At 40.9% G+C, this 25,359-nt stretch overlaps 1 protein-coding gene across 3 annotated transcripts in view; it reads left to right on the top strand.

Annotated features, from left to right (window-relative positions):
• SRSF11 (serine and arginine rich splicing factor 11) overlaps positions 1–23,147 on the top strand; it is a 36,080-nt gene extending 12,933 nt beyond the window's left edge. The window contains exons 3-12 of one of the 3 annotated variants that reach the window (XM_054036384.1): positions 1,811–1,920; positions 3,431–3,523; positions 5,775–5,824; positions 6,770–6,897; positions 8,080–8,161; positions 18,265–18,396; positions 19,068–19,157; positions 20,209–20,304; positions 20,830–20,968; positions 22,794–23,147. In XM_054036384.1, the coding sequence (XP_053892359.1) occupies positions 1,811–1,920; positions 3,431–3,523; positions 5,775–5,824; positions 6,770–6,897; positions 8,080–8,161; positions 18,265–18,396; positions 19,068–19,157; positions 20,209–20,304; positions 20,830–20,968; positions 22,794–22,826 (953 nt within the window). In that variant the 3' untranslated portion in view covers positions 22,827–23,147. Of the gene's footprint in view, positions 1–1,810; positions 1,921–3,430; positions 3,524–5,774; positions 5,825–6,769; positions 6,898–8,079; positions 8,162–18,264; positions 18,397–19,067; positions 19,158–20,208; positions 20,305–20,829; positions 20,969–21,075; positions 22,438–22,793 lie in introns of those variants that run through there. The other 2 variants (XM_054036383.1, XM_054036382.1) reach the window with 2 other exon arrangements.
• The last annotated feature ends 2,212 nt before the right edge of the window (positions 23,148–25,359 follow it).

Raw genomic sequence — 25,359 nt, 5'->3', positions numbered from 1 at the left:
TGGAAGGAATGGTAATATTTAAAGATGGTTGGGGGGTTATTTAGGTTCTTTGGTTAATGTTTGTTTCTTTTGTCTGTTTCTTTTTCTTTCATTTCTACACATTCAAGCAGTATTTCTTGGTTCTAACAAAGCAGCAGTAAAAAAAAACTTTGCCGCATGAAAATTAACTGGTGAGGGGCCTCATTGCTTTTTTTTTTTTTAAATTGTAGTTTTATTTATTTCTAAATACTTTAAAAAAAAAAAAAAGAGGATCAGATGCATGACTTTTTTTTAATGGATGCAGATCTTCTATGAGGTGTCTCAAGATAAGTCAGAGGAGTTGTATTTAGATGCCAGAAATGTTGTATTTGCACTAATTTGAAATATGTGTAGATATAATTTATAATATCCTCTGAGACATAATTTTGCATGCAAAATTACCCCTAATCTCTCTAGGTATGTTAATATATTGATGCATTAATGCCCTATATCTAAATGACCTTTTCCCCCCCTCTCCCTCCATAACTTTTGGTATCTAAATTGATGACCGCTCAATGACACAAGCAAGATAACAGTGCTGTGTATTATACATTTGTTTATATTATCGGCACTTCTCAGTATAGGTGGAAGGAACCATTACCTTTATTTAACAGTGGTTTTTCTTTTTTGTTGTTGTGTTTTACAGTTCTTTTCCCTGGTTCAGCCTGAACTATATACCAGGCCCTGCTGAAAATACCACCCAACAGTTTTCTTCTGCAGCTTATCCAGTTTCTCTTAAGTGCCCTGTACATATTGTATGTTTTATGATGAGATGCAGTTTCTCAATATGTATTACATAAACACTACTGGTATTTGCAAATATATAGTAAAATTGTATTATTGAACTCTCGTTTTGGGGGCTTGGGCACATTAACAGATTAATCCATCTGTATAGGGCTTTTGCTGTTGGATAGAATAAAAATTATCTACATACATATTTGTTTCGTAGTAGGACCCTTAATAAGATTGTTCTGTGTGCAGAATAGGCAGTAAAATCAGCCACACTTGTCTTAGTTGTCTACAAGAGTTTGGGCCAGAAGTTTTTTCTGAAATGGCAATATGTAGCAGCATTCTTGGTACAGTAAGCGTGGCACATAATGGAACATACGCATTTTACTGGACAGGTAAGGAATGTGCCACAATATATTTTATATACACACAGAGCGTGTATTTGGAGATCTGCAGACACTTTCATATTCATTTGATGAGTCAGCAAAAGCCCTACGCTTTATTCAACAAAATATTTCCTTACCTTCTCTTAATTTTTTACAAAATTTGTATGGTAGGTGTAAAAAATCATAGTGAACTGTACCATATTATTAACCCCTAAATCAAACTTTTTTTGTCTTGTGTATCTTGATTTTTCTGTGTGCTTTATAGTGAAGCAGCCGACACGAGTCGTTGTTCATAAAACAGCTTTTGAAAGTTGAGAGCACACCCCTGGAGAACCGACTGTGCTTGCTTACGTTTGGTTCATGACTTAAAAATCGAGTACAGGTGATGAAATCTTGGCAGTGTTAACAAAAAAGTAGTGTGTATTGTGCTATTTTTTACGCTAGAAACTTAACCATTTGTAGAGAAAAAGGAACAGTCAATTTTTCACACATTGAAGTTTCATTCTGACATAAAATTTAATGATAAATATTAATAGAAATCAAGCTTTATATTTTAGCCAACATAAGTACTTTCAACAAACTCAGGTGGTGTATCAGGGAGACATTTTCTGGGTGTATTTGTGTGTTTTCTGACCTTGAGAGAGAATATATTCTAATGCAAGGCTATTTCTCTGCAGGAATTATTCCTGATGAGACTAAGGCTTTATCTCTTTTGGCACCAGCTAATGCTGTGGCAGGTCTGCTGCCTGGAGGTGGTCTCCTGCCTACTCCCAACCCACTTTCTCAGGTAGGTTTTCATTTGCTAGGAGTGAAGCAAAATATGTACAGTATTTCTAAGACCTTCATTTACTATATTAATGCACTTGGGCAAATGGGCTTGGATGGCAAGAAGAGATTTGACACTGTATTGATCATTGTAGTGATTTAGTTAAACACTGTAACCACGCTACAAATCAGTCATGTGCCATGATGAACTGTATGGTATAACGGTGGCAGGTTGTTAGTGGGGAGACTGGGTTTTTACAAGCATGCTCAGAAATTTAATTAGTGCTTCTGGTAGCCTCTATAATTTCTTTAATGACTCCTAACCACGGGAAAGAAGAGTTTGAGATTAAATTATTCAGAAGATCTTATCTTATTCTGTTGGGGCAAGTTCTCAGTTCTATCTCTTTATATTAAAAGCATTAAATAACTTGGTCCAGAACTGGCTTTAAATACAGTTATTGTTTGAAGGGTTAGTTTCTTTTAAAATGGTTTGTGTACATTCTTGAAAATGTGTATATTGTACACAGATTCTTAACTTTAATTGTGCCACTCTGAAATGCGCTTTATTTTGGAATTTAGTTAATAGATTTTCTTGTATGATTATTTAGGCTTTCTCAGAAACTATAATGGCTGGTATGGATTTTCAAAAGCATCTAAAGGAGTTAGGTGCCCGGCTTCCATTGCTTTTCAGTGGGAGTTGGGTATATAACTTCAGTAGGCATGTTTCAGAATTCCATTATTGTTTTCATAGAATCTGTTTGAGTATTCCTTGTATGCCTTTAAAGGGGGAGGGAAGGTACATACTTACTGTGCAAATCTGTATTCGGTCATAATTGCTCACTTCAGTGAGAATGTGGGGAAAGGGTTGTGTATTTTTAAAACTGCCTTTTACTTTGGCTAGCATTGCAGACCCACTGCAACTAAAATAGTGAAATGGATTCTGTTCCTTCCTTTGCAGCATCTGCAGTTGTTTACTAAATTCTAATGGCTTACATCTGATCAGTCAGTTTGCACAGGTATTTCTGAAGGTATAATATCACCTTCAGAACCTTTTATTAGGCATGATGAATGGGACGGAAAGAATCCTGGTAGAGTTTGTAATCTGGCTGTTAAAATTGCCTTTTTAATTGTAATCTGAGCATATTTGCTATAGAAAGTGAGGCAATAAACACAGAACCATACAGTGATATTTTTAGTCACTTTTTTGGAAAAGACTGTCCTTTTAAGTTGTTTGTGTGGAATATAGTGGGAAAGTCTTTTTGGTTGGTTGTTTGCCTCCCACTTCCTTGGGCCAGGGGTGGATGGGAGGGAATCTTCCTCACCTCCTAGAATTCCTGTAGTATAAACTTCTATGTGCTTCGGTTTGCAAATACACAAATAAAAGAGGTGAAGTGCTCTTACTGGCATTTTTGCCAAAGGGTATATTAATGTACATCATTGCTAAATTGAGTTTAAATTAGGAGGTGATGTGGTAGTGTTAAAGGGATTGTACTGTGCCAATGCCTGTTTTTTAATTATCATCTGTGTTATAGATTGGTGCTGTTCCTTTAGCTGCTTTGGGAGCTCCTGCTCTTGATCCTGCCCTAGCTGCTCTTGGGCTTCCTGGAGCAAACTTAAACTCTCAGGTATATAAGTGACTTTTTATTCTTTTCCCATCTCTGGCAGACTTTTAGACTGTGATCAGTAGATTGTGATCCACCAGTATATTAATTGACCAATTGAAGGTCCAGGACTTGCTATGTTTATTCCTGAACCAGTACTAAAAAAAAAATACTGCTATAGCAAGGGACCAACATTTGGCGTAGTTTTAAGGTCCAATAATTTGTAGAAATTAATCCCATCTTTCATACGATATAGTGCATTTGTTTATGGGCCTAGCAGTTTGATAATACACCTTAAAAATCCTTTTGCAATCTTGCTTCTTTTCTAATTTAATCCTGTCACTTGAGATAATGTATACTAAAGAATTACTGTCTCTAAAACCCAGTGGTTGATTCCAACTGAAAACTTGGAACACCAGTATTCAAGTGGTGTAAGTCAGACTCCTGGGGGAATTCTGTGCCAAAAAATTAAAAATTCTGCACAAAATATTTTAAAATTCTGCAAATTTTATTTGTCAAAACACTTTATAATAATGCCATTTTCAATTATTTTGGTAATTTTATTTCAAAATATCTGTCAGCAAGTATGTCTGTAACAATACAGAGACACACAAATTGCCCCAGGAGTAGAAGGTTAAAGAAACTACTATGACAACCTGATTCCTGTTTCTTTGCCCCCCCTGCCAATGCACCCAAACCTCTTCCCTCCCAGAGCCCAGCAGCGCCCCCCCCAGCCCAGACATTCGCCCCCCTGCCCTCCTAGAGCGCAGGGATCCAGAGGAAGAAACAGCCTGAAACTCAGTCTCAGACTTCTGTGGAGTTTCCTGCACTCTGCCCTCTCCTTCCCTCAGGGCATGCAGGGAGCTGCAGCTGCCAGGAACCCTCTAGCTCTCTCACCTTCCCCTCGGCCTTGTTTTCTATGGGCAAGGTGGGCTCCGCTGGGTTCAGCGGCCCTTAGTGGTGGCCAGCAGCACTACACCCCATTTCTGTGGGGGGGGGGAAGAAATTATGCGCGCACAACATTAATTTCTGCAAAATTCTGCATTGCACAGTGGCACAGAATTCCCCCCCGTAGTAAGGTCATATATACAACTCTATCAGATTTTGAGAGATCAGATGCTAAAATCATATGTAAAATATAGTTTGAAAAAAGCATTGAGTTGATAGACCACTACAAACATGTTCAGTGCTAAACATCCCAAGCAAAGATTAGACAGCTTTTTAAATCCATAGACTTAGAAATAATCTCTCCATCTTATTTTTTTTTTATAATACACCGTAGGATTTCTTAGACACTGTTGTCTTAAATCAGAGTGAAACAGTTACAATAATATTCTGTTAGTACCTGAACCACTTAAGTAATGGTCATCATGCAGACTCCACGTTTCTTGGCCATTATAGCAAGTGTCCTTTTAATGCAGCATAAGAAACAGACCATTTGGACAAGCTTCGCTTCTGCATTGGCTGGGCACTTTGTCTTGTAACTAAAATAAGCAATTTAACATAAAATATTTAAACAATTTAACTAAACACTGGAAAAATCTTTCATTTTTAAGTAGCTGTCCTTTCTGGCCGCTTAGCAGGTTGATTACAACACAAGTTGGATAGTTCTGCAAGTGGCCACCTATGAACTAGTGAGTTATTATGGAGGAGATTTGCTGGTTGTTAATACACCATTTGTGCTATCAAGTGATAGTAGGTAGCAAGTGGACTTATGTACAGGTTTGACTGTAGTATCTTCTGGATATTCTTAAGTAAGAGCAGGAAAGTTTAAATTTATGGGTGGGTTAGAGAAAATCTATAGGAAAAAAGACACTTTGTTAGTGCTCCTGCTTGGAGGATTGTGAGTATTGTACTGCAAATGTAAAAACAGGCATGCTGAATGGACAGGTGGGTGGGCGAGCCCTCTGCCTAAGACAATTAGAAGATAAATTGTAAACACTACGAATGGTCAACAAAGAAAGTGCCTTATTCCTTTTCTGGAAAGATGCTATTGACTGGCATATATTGAAAGGAGAGCATTTAGATTCACACGCTCTTGACTGAAAAACAGTTCACCTTCTGGGATGGGGCAGTCAACAGATTTCACAAAAACAAGGATTAAAAACAATGCAGGCACTTTGGCTGATTAACCCTTTAGTATTTCTCAACTGTAAGCACTTTGTGCTCTTGTTTTTAGCTACAACCCATGTGCATTCAGGCATGGTGGTTAACCTGTTAATGTGTTAAAGCAAATTTTATGCTTTTCAACATGTTTTAAAATGTCTCTTCACAGTCTCTTGCGGCCGATCAGCTACTAAAACTTATGAGCACAGTGGATCCAAAGTAAGTGCAAGTGATAGCTTTCAGTACTTAATCTTGAGGGTAATGTCTCATGTCACTCAGTACTGACCCATTTCCCACACCTGGCCAAATAAAGACTGGAGGAAACTGGCTTCCTGTGGAAACCACCTGGGGTGAGGGGAGGGGGGGAAAGATGGTTCACCCTAGCACTAGGCATCCAAGACTGTTTCTCTCCTAATTTGGTAGCGACAGGAATTCAGGTTTTTCATTACTCCATGCCCTTTATGTAAAGAAACTTGTGGTGCAGTCACTTTAATCCTTTTAAAACATTAGCTACGAGCAAGTCTGTTAGTGTACAAGTTGACTTCTAAAAACAAGAAGTTAAAATGGAATTCTGTGTTCTAGAGGTCAAATTAGTTTACTTTTTCCTCTAAGGATTTATCCTTTCAGCTGATCAGAATAAAAATTTCTGCCTTTTCAAAAATATTTGAGAGGTAACATTGGCAACCGGTATCTATACAAGACAATAAATGGACCCCTTACTACTTGTGGGCTGCATAGTGGTACACTGGGCCAAGGGAATAAGTGGATGTAAGCTGTCCCATGTTCTGGTACCCTGCATCACCGCTTCCAGCACAGAGCAGCTTTGTGGAGCTTGCTACATGTGATGTCCATCCATCCTCTCTCCGTTTCTTCCCTGCCCACCCCTGTGAGTAGGGGAAGGAGCAATGTAGTTACACCAGCATACACTTCATCGGGTAGTCGAACCAGTACATGTGACTCCCCCAAGCAGTGGCGAGACCAGGAGGGAGTTTGACTCAGAGCTGCAATCTCCTTCTTGGGCTAATCCAAGAGGAGTTCACCAACGCCTGCCCTTTACTTCCGGGCAAGTTGCAGTCTGCCCAGTCTAGGCCAGTATTTTTTTTAAAAAGTCAATTTTTTTGAATCTGAAATTTCATTTTCACTTCACTTAATGGCTTGTTCCAGGTTGAACCATGTAGCTGCAGGTCTTGTCTCACCAAGTCTGAAATCGGATACCTCCAGTAAAGAAATAGAGGAAGCTATGAAAAGAGTAAGAGAAGCACAATCACTGATTTCTGCAGCCATAGAGCCAGGTAATTGAACTACTTTTAAATATTTGGTTAAACACAATTTTGGCAATATAGCCACTAAAAAGGGCTTATAAACCTTAAAACATAGTTTTCATACTTCCTTATTTCATTAATGGGTTAATTTTTAATTGCAAAGTGTCTCTCTCACTGCAGAAGAGCCTTCAAAGTGTCTGAATGATTCTCCTGGAGCTCAGTTAGACCACACAATTATTATTCTATATTATGTAAATGCTGGAAGAGTGCTCTGGAGAATGAATTAGTGAATGAGACACATCATTTATCAAAGTGCATTTGATTGAAGATGATGAAATGCCTAAATCACCCCCAGAATGAATTCTAGAAAAGTTGCTATAGCCACTTCTGCTTCAAGTTTTTTATTGAAAATATCAGGTGGTCTGATCACATGGTTGTCAGTAAAGTGTGCTATTCTCAGTGATTGCTAGTGTTTATGTGACCAGATTAGGAAGTAGCAAAAAAAGGAGAGGAGGCCATTTGTCATAATTTGGGATAAAAATTCTGTTTTGGGGAGAAGTGGGCCAATTCATTTTCAAATTCTAAATTGACACACAAAAAACCTGAAATGTGATCTGCAAAGGTGAAAGAATGTGGTCGTGTCCTTTTTTCTTTTTTGCTTTACAATGGGTTAAAGAAGTTTGAATGCTTTAAATGTATTTTGGGAGAGAAGGGAACTTGAGAGAAGCTCCGTTGATCAGAAATGTTAACTCTAGTCATCTTGACTTCTGTTCTAGGACTCTCTTTTAAGGATCCAAAGCAGTGCGTTGGGTTTCTCAGCCCTTAAGTGAAGGGGTGAGAATGCGAAAACTTTAACATAACAAGTTTTTCTTCCCACAGCTAAATGCTTGACTTGAGCAGATGTGAACAAAAGTTTTCACTAGTATGAATAAAAATCACTTCCCCTCTAAATCAAGTTGCATGATATGTCATAGTCTACTAGTTCTCCACAGCATCTTCCAAGAACACGCTAGACCAGACTTGAATTTCTAATATTTAAAACAAAACAAAAAAAACCACCACCACCAAAAAAACAACTTTTCAGGCTTTCTTTTGCTTCTTTATGATGTCTGAAGAGGGTGCAGACACACACTTACTTCCTTTTATGGGTCTCCTTAAAGATAGATACCACTTTTGCCCTTGTACCCTAATGTTTCCCCTTCTTAATTTCAGATAAAAAAGATGAAAAACGAAGGCATTCAAGATCACGATCACGATCAAGAAGGCGGAGAACTCCTTCTACTTCTAGGCACAGGTTAGATTTTTCATAAATATTAACAGAAATAAGTGCCTTACACAGTTCCTTCAAAAATCTGTTTAAAATGTTAAGCTTGGCAATGCCAGCTGTTAGGTATAAATAGAGAAAAAAGCAAATCTTCTTAGTGGAGCTAAGTTGACCACCAGGACCAGTGCAGAGTATGAAAGTGGGTGAAGCCCTGCTCATGTAGAGAGCTTGGGAACATGGATTGGAAAGTGATATTGTAGCACAGATAGTCCTGTACTTTACAGCACCAAGAGGTGCACTGGCAAGTTGCTCGTAGCCTTAGGAGTGCTCTACTGAAACATTTTTTTTCTCACCCTATGTGGTGGGGCAGATGCCCCACACCAGCAGAAAAAGGGTTAAGGAGAGCCTGTGGTCTCGTCTAGCCCCACCCTGCTATACCTTTTAGCCAGTGCCAACCCTGGAGAGCAAATAAAAGGAGAGAACCTAGCTCAGTTGCGGGCTGGTTGGTCAGGAAGGAGGGACAGAGCTCAACCTGAAGGGAGCTTTGCCTGCAGAGCTGTAGCAGGACAGGCCTGCTAGATGGAGCAGTCGCTGGAGAGGAGCAGTTAGACCCCAGGAGCGAGCAGCACACAAGTAAGAGACTGGGAGATAAGTCTGAAGGGAAGGATGGGGTGCCCACTGGATGTCTGGGGGATGCCCAGTATTGAGTTGGGCTTTCTTTTTGTTTGGGCACTTTTGGCGTCTGAGTGCTTTCCTTATACCCCTTGGAGCGCAGGGGGGTAAGACAGAAAGGACAATTCGGTGGTGGGCTGGACCCTGTGACAATGGACACGGAGGTGGAGACTTCCTCCCCCCTCCCCGCCCCTCTCCTAAGACCTGTGGCTGTGTTATGGTGCCTAGAAGGTCCCCAAGAGGGTGCTGCTCTCTCCATGCTATATGGATTTGATGAAGAATGCAGGCAACGACCTTCTTTCTGTGGAAGGGAGCTGGTCAAACCTTAAAAAAGGAGGGACCCTAAACAAATGCCACCAGCCCCCATAGCTGGATGCATATGGATTAGCTGCTGAAGTGAATGGCTGAGCAGAATGCTCAACAGCAACTCTTCCCGCAAATGGCCAACCAGCAGGAGCAGTTAATCCTGCGATCTAGCAGCCCAACAGCAGCAGCTGGTACAACAATTGGTAACCATAATTCAGCCAGCCACTACAGTGGTACCAGCAAGCCTAGACCCAGTGGCAGACCCTGTTCCTGTCAGGAACAAAGTAGGGCCTAATAGTGACACCAATGCGTTCCTCAAAATCTTTGAACAGGTAGTCACAGCAGCTCGTTGACCCCTTGAACAGCAGGCAGATTTGCTTGCCCTGTACTTAAATTGGAGAGTGCAAATGGCTTATGTACTTTAGACACTTTTACTGCCTGAGCTTATGCACATGTAAGAGTGGCCATCCACAATGCTCTTGATGTCTCAGAAGAGATGTTCTGACTAGTATCCTCTGAGAGCAGGGCTCCCTCCAGTTGCCCAAAAGCTATGAGATTTGTGTTGGAGATGGCTCAGACCTGAGATGAAGACATGAGCCCAGGTGGTAGAGATAATTTTACTCACCATTCACCCAGATACTCCCCCTCTCCACTCTCTCCCCCGAGGGAAAAGACTGGATCCGACAGCATCAACCTGAGGCAATAACTGACACCCTTTGCCTCATGAAGTATTATCTGACAACCAAGATCCCCATGATGATGATCTGCTATGGGCCTGCTGGAGCCAAGGGATGAGCATAGGCAAATGAGAGAGCTGGCCACAGAGGCTGACGTCTTGGCAGGGGTTCCACCCTGCTGACCCCTCACCAGGACTCATGAGGTGAGGTCCTGTGTGTTGCAGGGACCTTGGATAGCCTGGACCAAAGGTCTGGAGCTGTTGACCTGGGTCCCAGTTCAAGAAACCACCAGCCTGCCTGGCCTTAAGAAGGGAACCACCATGGAAACTGAAGTAGGGGGACCCCACTCAGAGGGGACTTTTCAGGGATTGCAGGTGGCGCTGATCACAGCAACAAAGCCCAAAACGTTTGCGTTTTGGTATGTTTGTCCTGGGCATTGGTCCCAAGATTGCAGCTTTGACATATCTGGATAGTGGGAGTCCATGCTTGAAGATCAAAGCCTTATGAAGTTGATCACCCCCATAAGGGGGGGAGTGGGACAGAAATGGTGAGTCTTTTGGACTCGGCATATTCTCAATCCTGATGTTGAGCTTGGTGGTCCCAAATCCTGGATCACCCTGGGGAACTCTCCTTCTACAATATGTACACAGGGACATGAAACCATACCCTCGTGTCCAAGTTAATCTAACTGTGGGGGAGCATAATGATTGGCCCATCCCTTGCCTATCCAGTTATTAATGGCTGAGATTGGGAATAGTTCAGGGATCTGATGAAGGAATCTTTGGGACCTTTTTCTGAGCAATGTCTCCCCAATTCCACACACCCCAGTCAATCTGGTGTGGGAGATGTTCCTGCTCCTGGAGAAGACTTCCACCCAAATTAGCAACAGCCAAACAGAGCAAGGTCCAATATGATCCCAACTTGGAGACCCTTCCTTCCCCAGAGTTTGAGATCATAACAGAATTTTCAACCTCATTGAAGAGCGGAAAGCTGATGACATGCTGAGCTGACCCTATACCCAAGTGATGGTTGTCAGTGAGGAATTGGTAGAACCTTGACAAGATGAAGCTTTCCTCATTTTGAGAGAAGGCCAACCACCTATTTCATCTTGAGAGACTACCAGACCAAGGAAATCAGAACCCAGCTTCTGGTGCCCAGATCCTACCAGAGGGAGCTCATAGGGCTGGCCCACACCAGACCCTTCATGGGCACCATGGGATGGAAAAAACACTGGCTCGAATTCTAGCCTTGTGTGTGTGTGTGTGTGCTTGCAGTGTATATGGACTTCCCCAACTTTTGTGCTTCCTGTGCCAGCTAACAGCACTCTGGACAGTGGTTCCCCTGCCACTCATTAGCATACCCTTTGAATGTATTGGAATGAACATAGTTGGCCCCGGTAAGTGCGCTGCAAGCTACCAGTAAATTCTGGTGCTTGTAGACTGTGCCACCTGGTATCCTGAACTCCATACTTGTGTGCTCCATGAATGCTAGAGTAGCTGCTTCTGAACTTTTGAAGATCTTTGCCTGGGTTGGGTTCCATGGGAAATTATAATGGACTTGAGTACAAACCTCGTTGCCCAGACAATGAAGCAAGTATGTCCAGTTGTGAAAATGAAGACCCTCTGAATGTCTATCCACTGTCCCCACAGAGGTGGGCTAATGGAACACTTTAACAGGTTGCTAAAGAATATGCTGAGAAGGTTCGTAGCTATGGATATCTGCCTCTGGGACCATGTAAAGTTCCACAATCTTCCACCAGCTTCCCAGCATTTGAACTATTATGTGGGAGACCAGCATGAGGGATTCTGCATCTCATTCAGAAAATGTGGGGAGAATGGTCACCCCAAGCTGACATTGTGGTACAAGAGAAGCCTGAAGTTCTAGGCTCATTTGCCAGCAAGAATCTCCTAGGTGCCCAGATCAAGCAGGAAGCATCTAGTCATAAAGGGATCCACCTCCAGGTGTTATTTCCAGTGTGGAATCAAAGCTGCTGTCAGGGGCCTTATGAGGTGATACAAGTGGAGCCTGTGAATTTTAAAATCCAGCAACCAGACAGACACAAATTCACAGTTTACCCCATGAATCTTTTAAAGCTATGGAAAGCCTTGTTCATAGTCCCCTACCCGCTGGAGACCAAATTAGTCCCACAAGCCACTGCAGTCTTGAGGGCTGGGATGATCAAAATCAGGAGTAATGACAATCCAGAACAGAGGGTCCAGCCCCACCAGTTGGTCACTGCCTTCTACTCCACTGTTTTTTCTATGCAGCCCAGATAAACTCATCTGATCGCCCATCACATCTAGACTGAACCAGAACACTGAGTCCAAGAAAGTCCACAACCCCATACCCATGTGTTGACTAATTCTTGATTGGCTAGATGAGGTGGAGTACATTACCCTCATGCCTGAGACCTGGTTTAAAAACAGCCTTGCTTCCTCTTTTGGCTTCTTTTCAATTCTGGATTTGCTTTTTGGATTCCATGAGCCCGCAGCCATGTTCAGAAGGTTAATGGACCAGGTCCTCCAGCCCCATAACATGCTGCTGCATACCTTGAGCTATTGTAATCTGTAGTCAGACTTGTGAAAACCATCTGAAACATGTAACTGCTGTGCTCCTGTCCCTGAGGGTGGCTGGCCTCACTTCAAACCCTACTAAATGCCATCTGGCAAAAATGAGATGTCCTACATCCAGTACACACTGGGGAAGGGCAAGGTGGAACCCTTGTGGATAAGGTCCAGACCCTACAGACATGCCTCTCACCAACCTCAAATGAACAGGTACACAGTTTCCTAAGGCTGGCATGATACCACCAACAGTTTATTACTGGCTTCTTACTGGAAATTCTTCCCAATAGAGAGAGCCTATTCCATAATCAAGAAAGAGACGTAGTCAGTGAAGTGGACCATGGACTCGCTGTTCTGCTACCTTCTTGGCAATAATTTCACTTTAGTTAGCAACCATGCCCTGCTACATTGGCTCCACGCCATGAAAGATACCCAGCCCCAAATTATGAGATGGTATCTATCTCTCAAGCCCTTCTCCTTCCACATCCAGCACATCACCCAAATTCTGATTGTTTTTCTTGGGAGAGGGGAGAGCTGGTGGGGGGGAGGTACCCAAAAGGGTATCGGGGTGTATGAGGTGGGATGGGATAGAAAGGCCCACACCAGCAGAGAAAGAGTTAAGGAGAGCCTATGGGCTCAGCTAGCTACCTTGCACTATATCTGCACCCAGTGCCAAGCCTGGAGGAGGAATAAAAGGACAGAGCCTGGCTGGTCAGCAAGAAGGATGGAGCTCTGCCTCTCAGCCTGAAGAGCTGTGGAAGGACAGGTCTGCTAACTGGAGGAGCATTTAACCTCAGAAACAGGCAATGCATGAGTAACACTGCTCTACAGCCAAAATGCTTCTGAATTAAATGTAGTCAAACTTTACTAATTCTGGGTCACTGAGAATGAAAATGATGCTTAAAATTGTTGATTGGCTCTAGTTTTCAAGAAATGCTATTGGGTCAGTATATACGACCCTTGACTTGGGAATGGCGGAGGATAAGTGAGTTATAAAGGGAAGGGATCTCAATTTAAACCAGAAATGACTAAAATACATCTTTGACTGGATCTATGACTAAATCTATGACTGGGTTTGGACAGTACTTGCTTTTTAGGGAAAACAATGAATGATGCAATCTGAAGCTGGCATTGCGTCATACATGATATGAATTACATCATGTTATTCCTAGAAGTCATGGATGATGCAATCATAACGAAGCTTACATCACTCTGCTGAACAAATTGCCCTATACCAGAAATCATACAGTGTCGTGCTCTCTTATTTGTCAGTGTTTGATTTTGCAAAGGGACACATTTCTGTTTAGCCAAAGTGAGCAGAGATGCCTCGTACTTGTGTGAACAGTGCAGATAACTTCTGCTATGTTTGTGGTGAAGTGACTTTTGCATTACAAAAGCGCAGTATAACCACTATGGTTAAGAAAGCCTATCACCTTTATTTTGGCTGCAAAATTGGAGATCAGGACAAGAAGTGGGCCCCACACATATGCTGCAACACTTGTGCAACAAATCTTCGCCAGTGGTTGAACAGGAAAAGGCAATCTATGCCTTTTGCAGTGCCAATGATTTGGAGAGAGCCAACAGATCAAACCAGCAATTGTTATTTCTGCATGGTGCCTCCAGTTGGGAAAGGTGTGTCAAAGAAGAAAAAGTGGGCTGTGCATTATCCAAACATTCCATCAGCTATACGCCCAGTACCTCGCAGAGAAGGACTGCCGGTTCCTGATGCACCAGAATCCTTCTCACTTGAGTCAGACGAGGAAGAGGCTGAAACTTCTGGTCCTGAACCATCAGTGTCACAGGACCCACACTTTCTCCCATCCTCCTCCTCTGAACCACACCTTATAACACAAGGTGAACTGAATGACCTTGTCAGGGATTTGGAACTACCCAGGAGTAAGGCAGAGCTGTTGGGCTCCAGACTACAGCAGTGCAAGCTCCTGGCAGGTGATGTTAGGGTTTCCATGTTCCGTGACCGTCAAAAGGATCTTGTCTCCTTCTTCTTCATGGAAGGTGATCTTGAAGCCTGCAACAACATCGATGGTGTGATGGCAGCCCTCAACATCGTTCACGATCCAGATGAGTGGAGACTGTTCATTGATTCATCGAAGACGAGTCTTAAAGCTGTTTTACTGCATAATGGCAATGTTTTGCCATCAATTCCAGTTGGTCATGCAGTCCATATGAAGGAAACCTATGACAACATAAAACAACTTTTGAGGTGCATAAACTATGACCAACATCAGTGGCAGCTTTGTGGCGATTTGAAGGTTGTTGCTCTCTTGCTTGGTCTGCAAACTGGATACACAAAGTACTGCTGTTTTCTCTGTGAATGGGATAGTCGTGCAAGAGATTCCCAATCCATCAAGAAAGATTGGCCACTCCGACAGTCATTGGAGCCTGGGAGGAAAAGTGTTCAGCATCCACTTGTTGAATCAAGGAAGATTTTGTTACTACCCTTACACATCAAGCTGGGTCTGATGAAGAACTTTGTCAAGGCCATTGACAAAACACAAGCAGCTTTCAAGTACCTCCATGGAAAATTTCCAAGGTTAAGTGAAGCTAAGATAAAGGAAGGTGTCTTTGTTGGTCCTCAGATTCGTGAACTTCTTCGAGATGATGCATTTGACCATGCACTGCGTGGCAAGGAAAAGACGGCATGGAAAGCCTTCCAGTTAGTGGCAATAAATTTTCTTGGAAACAAGAAGGCAGACAACTACAGGTTGTTGGTGGAAAACCTCCTCAAGGCATACAAAAGCCTTGGTTGCAACATGTCACTAAAGATACATTTTTTGCACTCTCGTCTAGATTTTTTTCCACTGAACTGCGGAGCAGTGAGCGATGAGCACGGCGAGCGATTTCACCAGGACATTGCAACAGTGGAGAAACGCTATCAGGGCAAATGGAGCCCATCAATGCTTCCAGACTATTGCTGGACAGTGACAAGAGATGCTCCATTTAATGAATACAAGAGACAAGCCAAGAAGCGCCTAGTAGACACTGAATAGGGCTAAACTATGTACAGAATAGTTTTTTGCCTTTTGTTTCATAATAAATCTTATTTATATAACCCTCTTGCTGATTTTTAAAGTGTTACATAAACAGGACAGGTGAAATATTATCATGTAAAGCAACCATAAACACATGAAAAGACCTAGGTTTACAATTTGATTAAAACCCTACTATCTACACAATATACATAGACATAAAATGTAAAAACTTAAATATCTTAGAAACAGTAGCCAATCAGTTGTTTTAATTGTCATATTTGAATTCAGCGCATCAAAATACATAATAAATAGCACATTTTATCTCTGAAGCAACTGACTTCTCAAAAATTGTAGACCAGTGTAAGAGACTGGGAGACAGGCCTGAAGGGAAGGGCAGGGTGCCCCACTGGAAGACTGGGGGATGGGCCACAATTGACTTGGGTTTGCTTTTTGATTTGGAACTGTTTTGGGTCTCAGTGCCTCTCCACCTGCTCCTCTCCCCCTCCCCCAGTGGGATAAGACTGATGGGACAATTAATTTGTGGGCCAGAGCCCTACTACAGTGTCACCAGAAGGGGGGACTCATTTCTCTGCCTGGGAGACCCAAGTTAGGGCACTTGAAAGGTCCCCATAGGGGTGCTGCTCCTGCCACACTATTACATGATGTTTATAATCTAATTCCAAGTTATTTTACCTCTAGTCAATGCAACTTAAAAATTGATTGCATTAATCTTCCCCAATCCCAAACCCTTCCCTCTTCATTGCTGTCAACAAATAACCTATTCTATCGTTTGGCCAATCTTGATGTTTTTACTCATCCTACCACTGTGTCGTTTATACTGCAAAGTAATGTCAATTTGTACTTCTTTAAATCTGTCCTTTCATTTTTCATCCTTAGTTGTATAATCTATGCTCTGGTAATCACACATCTAGATTTCTGCAGCGTTCTCTTTAAGGTTGACCATGTTTTCAAAATCAGACACACACAAATTATATGTGCTGGTGCCACTGCTGCCAGCTTCTGATTCAACAATGACACGTACATATTTGATACTGTCTCACATGACCGTCTCATAAATAAACTAGGGAAATGCAACCTAGATGAAGCTACTATAAGGTGGATGCAAAAACCGTTCCCAGAAAGTAGTTATCAGTGGTTCACAGTCATTGTTGGATGGGCATAACAAGTGGGGCCCACAGGGATCAGTACTGGGTCTGGTTCTATTCAATATCTTCATCAGTGATTTAGATAATGGCATAGAGAGTACACTTATAAAGTTTGGGGATGATACCAAGCTGGGAGGGGCTGCAAGTGCTTTGGAGGCTAGAATTAAAATTCAAAATGATCTGGACAAACTGGAGAAATGGTCTGAAGTAAATAGGATGAAATTCAATGAGGACAAATGCAAAGTACTCCATTTAGGAAGGAACAATCAGTTGCACACATACAAAAGGGAAATGACTGCCTAGGAAGGAGTACTGTGGAAAGCGATGATCTGGGGGTCATAGTGGACTATAAGCTAAATATGAGTGAACAGTGTAACTGTTGCGGGGAAGAAAAAAAAAACCAAACCTCATTCTGCAATGTATTACCAGAAGTGTTGTAAACAAGATACAAGCTGTAATTCTTCTGCTCTACTCCGCACTGATTAGGCCTCAACTGGAGTATTGTGTCCAGTTCTGGGCACCACACTTCAGGAAAAATGTGGACAAATTGCAGAAAGTCCAGAGAAGGGCAACAAAAATGATTAAAGGTCTAGAAAACATGACCTATGAGGGAAGATTGAAAAAAATGGGTTTGTTTAGTCTGGAAAAGAGAAGACTGAGAAGGGACATAACTGTTTTCAAGTATATAAAAGGTGGTTACAAGGAGGAGGGAGAAAAATTGATAGGACAAGAAGCAGTGGGCTTAAATTGCAGCAAGGGAGGTTTAGATTGGACATTAGGAAAAACTTCCTAACTGTCAGGGTATTTAAGCGCCAGAATAAATTGCCAGGGAGGTTGTGGAATCTCCATCATTGGAGATTTTTTTTAAGAGCAGGTTAGACAGGTCAGGAATGGCTTAGATAATACTTAGTTCTGCCATGAGTGCAGGGGACTAGATTCTATGATCTCAAAGTGGATATTTTCAGAAACATTCACTTTTAGTTTAAAAAAAAAATTTAATCTATACACTCATTTGACTCTGTCTTCACTCCAAAAACACTTTCTTATACTGAATGCATATTCCACTGGGCTGTTTGCTCCTGGTAAACAGCAAATTGTACTCCATATACTAGTGTCTTAAATACTTCGGGGGTTTTTTTAGACTGTTTTGACTGATTAAATGGAAAACCAGGATATTTTAGGTGTTCCAATACAATGTCTCTGGCCTCTCAGTTCTTACCACAGTTAGGTCATGCTAATTATGTCCCTCCAGTCTTCATACTATTCAGCTGGGTCCCCTAAATCTTCTACATCAAGTTTCAGCTTGTTCCCACCTTCAGATCTGCAGTGTTCAACTGCTGCTTGCATCTCTGATCTGCCTACCAACATGCTTTACCCAATATTTTTTCCCCTCGCTCTCATCACCATGCCTTCTATGCTGCTCCTACAGCTGATCAGTATGTGGCATGCATTCACTTCCTCCATTTCAAATAATTCCTCCAAAACTTCCTTGCCACCCTATCAGTTTTCTTCTGCCACCATAAGTGTGTACTTGAATACCAAAATAGATAATGTTGCATAGCTGATAGAGGTTTCCATCACTCACTCATCATCTGTACTTTGTGGCACTTGCTTTTCTGTTGTGGCCTTTCTGGGCATGACTTTATGGGGTCCATCTTCTTTATTTTTTCTGTATGCACTGACAGCATTTAACTAATAGTCTGTATGTGTAGGTCAAATATATTTTTGTAATCCTGTGGCTAACGCATTGTTTGATAGACGATCAAGAAGCAGATCAAGGAGGAGGTCACATTCAAAGTCAAGAAGCAGGCGGCGATCTAAAAGTCCAAGAAGGAGGAGATCTCATTCCAGAGAGAGAGGCAGAAGGTCTAGGAGCGCATCCAAAACCAAGTAATTCCCTCTTACGACTTCTAAAATTAGCTAGAAATCCAGTTGTTAATTCTGAAATATATGTAATTTAACTTCTGTTAAAGAAAATAACCAGTCATCAAATACTACCAAGTAGTTTTTATTACTGTGCCACAAATTGGAGATTTTAACAGTGCTAGGTACTGAAGCATAGCACTGACAAGGTTTAAACAAATAGCATTTTTGTATAATTTAACTTTGCATGTCTTTGAGGAAGTATCTTTATAAGAGTAGGTTTGGGTTCCGCAGTGATGCCCAAAGTTAAGACATCTCTGAATATGTATTTAGGCACTTAAATGTGGCCTCATTTTCATAGATGCTGAAAACATGCAGCTCCCATTAGTTTCAATGGGAGCTGTGGATTATTATTACATTTAAAAATAAGTTGTAACTTTTAGCATCTAAGCTTGGTAATTTCTTCTTGGATGTCTCAGGAACAATTAAAATAGCTGTTCTGCTATTTCAGTAATTGTCCCTCTTTGCTTTCTCTTTCTCACTAATAAGTTTCACAGTGGAGAGAGACAATCAATTTGTGCTGTAAAATGTCTTGAGAGTTGTGATTATCTGGTATTATTTCCTATTCTTGTGACATGCAAATATTTGTCTCTAAAACTGACTGATTTTGAATATGTAACATTTCATTACCTTTCAAGGGATAAAAAGAAGGAAGAGAAAGAAAAGAAACGTTCTAAAACTCCACCAAAAAGCTACAGCACAACCAGACGATCTAGAAGCACAAGCAGGTACCAGAACTTGGGTTATTCTTAGTCTTGAGTTTCAAGGATAGAATATAGTGGTATTGGTGTAAAAGTTTCTAACCTGGTTTGTCATATCATTGTGACAATTATCCTCTTTCATCTCTGAAGAAATCAGTAATTTGCTGCAGCGTGTTGCTATAGGTTATGAATTAGCACTTCAACTAGGGTTTCAGAGATTTACAAGAGCTGTTTCAACAAGACCACCATAGCCCATTTATCAAAGTACCTGCAGCTCCCACTTCAAGGAAAGTGAAACAGAGACTCGGTCTTACCTGGAGCATTTAAAGAAATCTGTGCAACGCCTTATTGATCTAGGCACATCTGTTTGTTTGTTTGTTTGGGGTTTTTTTACTGTAAATCTCATACACAAGGAAAAAATACCAACCTTAAATTAACACACTCAAAGAGTGCTTCTGGACTCTTGAAAATGTCAATTCAGAGGTTGTTTACTGTGACGGCTTGAAAACTACAGGAACATACCTGCATTTATTTTGTCCACATATAAAAGAATAATAGGAGAAAATGTACTTTCAAATAAAGCACCTCTTAAATTAACGTGTGTGTGTGAGAGAGAGAGAGATGTCCCTGGACTTACAAAGAGGGGAATGAAGTGCCTCAAATAAGTTTTAAGAAGGTATTAGTTGGTCTCTGAAAATAGATTTCTGCTCCTTCCTTGTTAAAATGGATGTTTATGAAACAAAACCATTTTCTTATTGAAAAATCTACATGATAGCTGAAAATCAAGCTGTTTTTGTCTGACTGCTACACCATTTTAGATGACCATTTATTTCATGATAGTGGAAGTAGAATAGAGGGCAGCTTGTGCTGCATATCAACAGCCGCATTGGCTTTGCAGTGCTGCTAACAGTAAATGTGTCTTTTTGGTAAAAACAAGCAGGAGTGTGTCTGTAGAGCAATGCTCCTTTAGATTGTAGATATGTGCCAGTACAAATATATTTAAGTTAATATAAACTCTATAGTTTAAACACTTCTGACTTCGAGATGTTTTTGAATTGTTACCTTTTAATGCCTACAGAGAACGACGGCGCAGAAGAAGCAGGAGTGGAACAAGGTCACCTAAAAAGCCCAGGTCCCCTAAAAGAAAACTGTCTCGGTCCCCATCTCCAAGAAGGTCAGTGTGCTAGCAGGCCTCTGAGTTCAGTTGCTCTGTAGCTCTAATTTTCAAAGGGGTATCTGGGGAGTCCTGGTGCCTGGAATCTTTGAGCTACAGTGGAGCGTATAGTTTTATCCTTTTCAACCAAGGAATTTCTTGAACTCTGCTGTAAATTCTCCATGAGAGGGAAGTCCTGATTTTTGATGATTGATGTTCTGGCACTAATAAATGTGTGAAAGGGGTGTGTTGTATTCTGAAAATAAACTTAATTTCCTGCCTTGTCCTGTTTAGAAAATTCCCCACACTGTCTTTTCACCACCCCCTCTTGCTTTGAGCTGCGATAGGGAGTTGGCTGGATGTGACTGTATTCTAAAGAAATAGTTAACCTTGGCCGAACTGATGTTTTGTGAGTTTGGTGGCTTCTGGTTTAAACTAGGATTTTAGCATGAGGGGCTGGTTCTGTGTGATGGAATTACAGTAAAGTCTTAACTTTAGTTTTTGCAATGTGCGAAGATTGAGCAAGGTACTTTACTGTCATCTTAGACATAAAAAGGAAAAGAAGAAGGATAAAGACAAAGAGAGAAGCAGAGATGAGAGAGAGCGGTCAACGAGCAAGAAGAAAAAAAGCAAAGACAAAGAGAAGGATCGGGAAAGAAAATCAGAGAGTGACAAAGACGTAAAAGTATGTTTAAAAACTTGTTTAGTTTCACTGCCTTTGGTGTAGTATTAACCTTAAGCCCATAAGAACCTTGAGGCAAGTTTTACTTTTACTTTTTCATCTCGGCAAAGCAGGTCACAAGGGATTATGATGAAGAAGAACAAGGATATGACAGCGAGAAAGAGAAAAAGGAAGAAAAGAAAGTAGCAGATTCTGCTTCCCCCAAAATAAAGGAATCACCAGTGGATAAGGGAAGTGGAGATTCAGCAAGAGAATCCAAAGTAAATGGGGATGATCATCATGAAGAAGACATGGATATGAGTGACTGAATATTGCCTTTGCAGTGAATGCAGCTGCAGACATGCATCAGTGTCATTCCTGTGTGATTCTTTTATGCTGTATTTGTTAATCCTAAATCTAGATGTATACAGCTCTAATCTATAAATGGTTGTAAAGCTCCTGATATTAATTTACATCAAAAGGTTTATAGTGAGAGGTACTTTGGTTGCCATTCTTGCTATGGCCAAATTGGTTTGAGTAGCCAAGTAGGTCTTACTAACTTGGTGCTGCTTCAAGCAAAAGTGAAAAGCTGCATGCATCTACAGCAGGCATGGGTTGTTTATGTTGTATGATCTCCTTTTAGTAAATTGGCTCACTTATGATAGTGTTTCTAGAGTTTGATTCATTGCAGTAATAGAGCAGTATAGGGAATGCACTGATTGCATGTTAATTGTGGCAGAAACATCCTAAATGTTCTAAGAAAATTTTACAACATATGATGGATCTTTTTAAGGGTCTTAAGTGTGGCTACACAAAATTAATATTCATAGTTACATCTGGAAATAAGCATTCTGATATAAGTAGATAATCTTTTTAGCCATGTGGCTATTTTGGGGGTGGGTGGGTGGGTTTTGTTTCATTTTGACAAGGTTAAAATGCACTAACCTTTTTTGATGGCTTTTTACTCAGTCAATTTAAAATCCATCTCAGGCAGTGGAGAGAGGTATAGTTTAATTCCTAACTTCTTTTCTTGGGTCTGGGAGGTCAAATTTTCTGATGTAGTAATGCAAAGTCTCCTGACTTGTCCAGTGCCCAATGAGTAGAAGTTGCTTTGTGCAGTTTTCATCACCCAATTTTTTATTTTTATTTTATATTTGTTCATGAGCTAAACATGTTGCAAAAAGAGGTAGTGCATTTTAAAATTGACCTTTGTATGCTTTTAAAAGCAAGTCTACTTGATAATGTACTTTTTACTTGATCTCAAGTTGTATAAACTAATAAATGTGTTTACTGTCACTGCAATAGTAATCTTATGCACACAGTGATTCCATGTTATGCAAAGTAGTTAGACGAGCTGTTTTCTTAGTTAAAGACGTTTCAGAGCTTTTACTTTTGTGCAGGTAAAAACAAAAGTGGGCTACAGTCTGTGCCATGTTGATGTACAGTTTCTGAAATTGTTTTACAAGACTTTGATAATAAAACCCTTAAACCTATGCTCATGTTCCTGTAAAACTGTACTTGTATTTATTTACACTATTGAATGTATGAAATTACCTCATTCATTTAGAGTTGACTTTTTTCCCCCTCATCCACCTCCTTTAACAGGATCACAGTTTAAATCCATATCTCTTACTAGTAAATGTGGTGAAGAAAACTGTTAAGCCAGCCTATCTTTCAGCTCTGAGTTAAGTCTTTTTTTCCCCTCAGTACAGTATGTATTTTACCTTAACTGGGGATAAAAGTAATAGACCTGAATGAGAACCTAAAGTATTAAGTACTTTTCAGATATATTTTTCTCATTGTGTATTTTCATTGAAATATAAACACTTTCACCTTTTATCTTCTCTAGAATGGTGATGGAAGATTAGCAGGAACAGGATAATGAAATGCAAGGGTGTGCATCAGCTATACAACTCTAAAAGCTAACGTATTAAAGAAGGTCCTGAAATGACAGAACAATTCACTGGTTTAAATGAGTAGGTATTGGAATGAAACTAAAACTAGCACAAGTGCTTGTAATTTTTATGAGTCTGGTTTTTTAAATTGTCACTTTTCCACAGACGTTTTAAAATGAAACTTGCCATTTAGATATGCAGTGTCATTTTTAGAATTTGTAGAAATGTAACTTTTAAAAAAGTGTTGAGTATTTTGTCAATACAGAGAGGTATATGTCAATACAAAGAGTTCTCCTAGCCTTTTCTTTCTAGTTGAGTGAAACAAGCTGATAATCCCATTAATCAAGAAAAAACAGACATTCATATTGCATCTTCTAATTAAATTACACTTCCTTCATATTTGAATTAAATGTACTTTATTTTGCTAGCAAGTACAGAACAAAAGAAAAAAGCCATCCTGCTTTTATTAAAACATTTGTAGGTTAAAAAAGCATTGAACAATGAGGAAAATCCTGTCCTCCGATAACCAACAAGTGTGGTGGGTACAAACTTGGAAAAACACTACATACATTAATTTTACACTATTTTTCTGGAATCGTGTGTGTGTGACTCAAGTGCAGGTGCCTGAAGACACAGTGGAAGTAACAAAAAAGGTTTACAAACTACCATTTACTAATTCACATTTGTTCACCAGTGCAATGAGTAAATGCTTCTACCTGTTATAAAATTGAACACAGATGCCCTAGTTGCTGTTCAGAAGTCAGCATGTGCCAAGTTCACTTTTTCACTAGCAGACAAGTGGGGTCATTTTGGCAAATGTTCACTTTTAAATGTAGAATACTTTGAAATTAGCTTAGATCATATCTTAGTGTGTGGTGTGGGTGGATACCCCTTCATCAGCTGGGAACTAATATAAATGAGATGTGGCCTAGCAAGCCTTTAATGACCCCCATGCAGTCAGAAGTACAATAGGTCTGTGATCAGTATCAGCAGCTCCTGATTTTTTTTGCAGCAGCTTCAAATAAAAACAAAAACAGATTTAATTAACTATTAAAATGTAACCAGTTGAGTGTTCATTGTGTATGGCTCTGTTTTTCCAAGGTTTTGGAATTTGCTGCAGAATCCAAGTTCTCATTTTTAGAATATTGGATCTTATAGTTGTACAGTGGACCAATACTAAATGATTATTTTAACTCCCTGAGCCTACACTGATATCTCTGCCACATGTGAATTGCCCGCATTCCTTTTGATGGAGTACCAGCTTTGAAGACTGAGAAATGCTAACATTTAGCATTTTAGTAAAATCAGTTAGCAACAGAAGCACAGTAAGGGGAAAACATACATTCTTCAAGTATATGTCCATATGGGTGCTCTAATGTAGGATGTATAGGCATCCATGCTTTCTCAGTCCTGTGCAGAGCAGCACCTCTAGGCCTCCAAATGAGGCATGTCCCTACATCACTCAGTTCCTTCTTTATTGCCTGTGGCTTGATGAAGCAATTGCTTGTCTATTGATTCTCCACTTCCTGCCTTGCTTTGTATTCCATTTATTTTTTCCTTATTTCTTTAATGTTATATGGTTTTGTTTAGGAAAGGGTTACTCTTCTCCCCTTCAGTCCTCTACCACTCTGGTTTATGTTAAAGACCCAGGGTTCAAGCCCTGACAGACCTGCCCACTGGTTTTTGCCTTGTAGTGTTGGGAATTCAAGCTCTCCCTGCCTCAGAGGCACCTATAACCCATCTGCATCTAATGTCTGTATGGAGTTTAAAGATAGGTCTCAGAAAGAGGCTAGACTGAAGCTCCTTCTACTGGCATGCTCACTAGGCTCAGGTGGACTCTACTTTCCCCTTGTGTACATCAACCTCAAATTCCTGGACTGTCCCATAGCAGCAGCACCTTCAAAGGCTAGGACATCTAAGAAGACTCTTTCTCCTTCCAGAGAATCTAAGGACTGATCCACACTGGGGCGGGGGATTGATCTAGGAAACGCAATTTCAGCTACAAGAATAGCATAACTGAAGTTGACGTTTCTTAGAGCGAACTAAGTTTACTTACTGCGGGTCCACGCGGCGCAGGCAAGCTCCCCCGTCGACAGCGCTTCCTCCTCTCGGCGAGCAGGAGTTCCGCAGTCAACAGGGGAGCGCTTCTGGGATTGATTTATTGTGTCCAGATGAGACACAATAAATTGATTCCAGAAGATCAATCTCTACCCACTGAATTGGGTGGGTAGTGTGGACCTATCCTAAGAGGGTAGGTCACCTCATAAACCCCACATACCTCAAGGGGTGCAACTAAAGCTCCATCGGAGTCTGGGTACCAAGCCACTGGTACTGCACAACAAGCAGCATATGGACAAGTCTTAAGACAGCACAGGACCTATCTTCCTTGTTACCAACTGACATTTCCAGGCACAGGCCTCCAATGCATGCCACAGGACCATTATCTCCCTTACACCAGGGCTTCAAGATCAGAGAAGCTCTTCTACAAGCCTCACCAGTACAATGCCAGGCCCAATACCA

This window comes from Malaclemys terrapin, chromosome 8, assembly GCF_027887155.1.
Source record: "Malaclemys terrapin pileata isolate rMalTer1 chromosome 8, rMalTer1.hap1, whole genome shotgun sequence".
Taxonomy (NCBI): Eukaryota; Metazoa; Chordata; order Testudines; family Emydidae; genus Malaclemys; species Malaclemys terrapin.
This window is presented reverse-complemented; position numbering and strand designations above follow the sequence as displayed.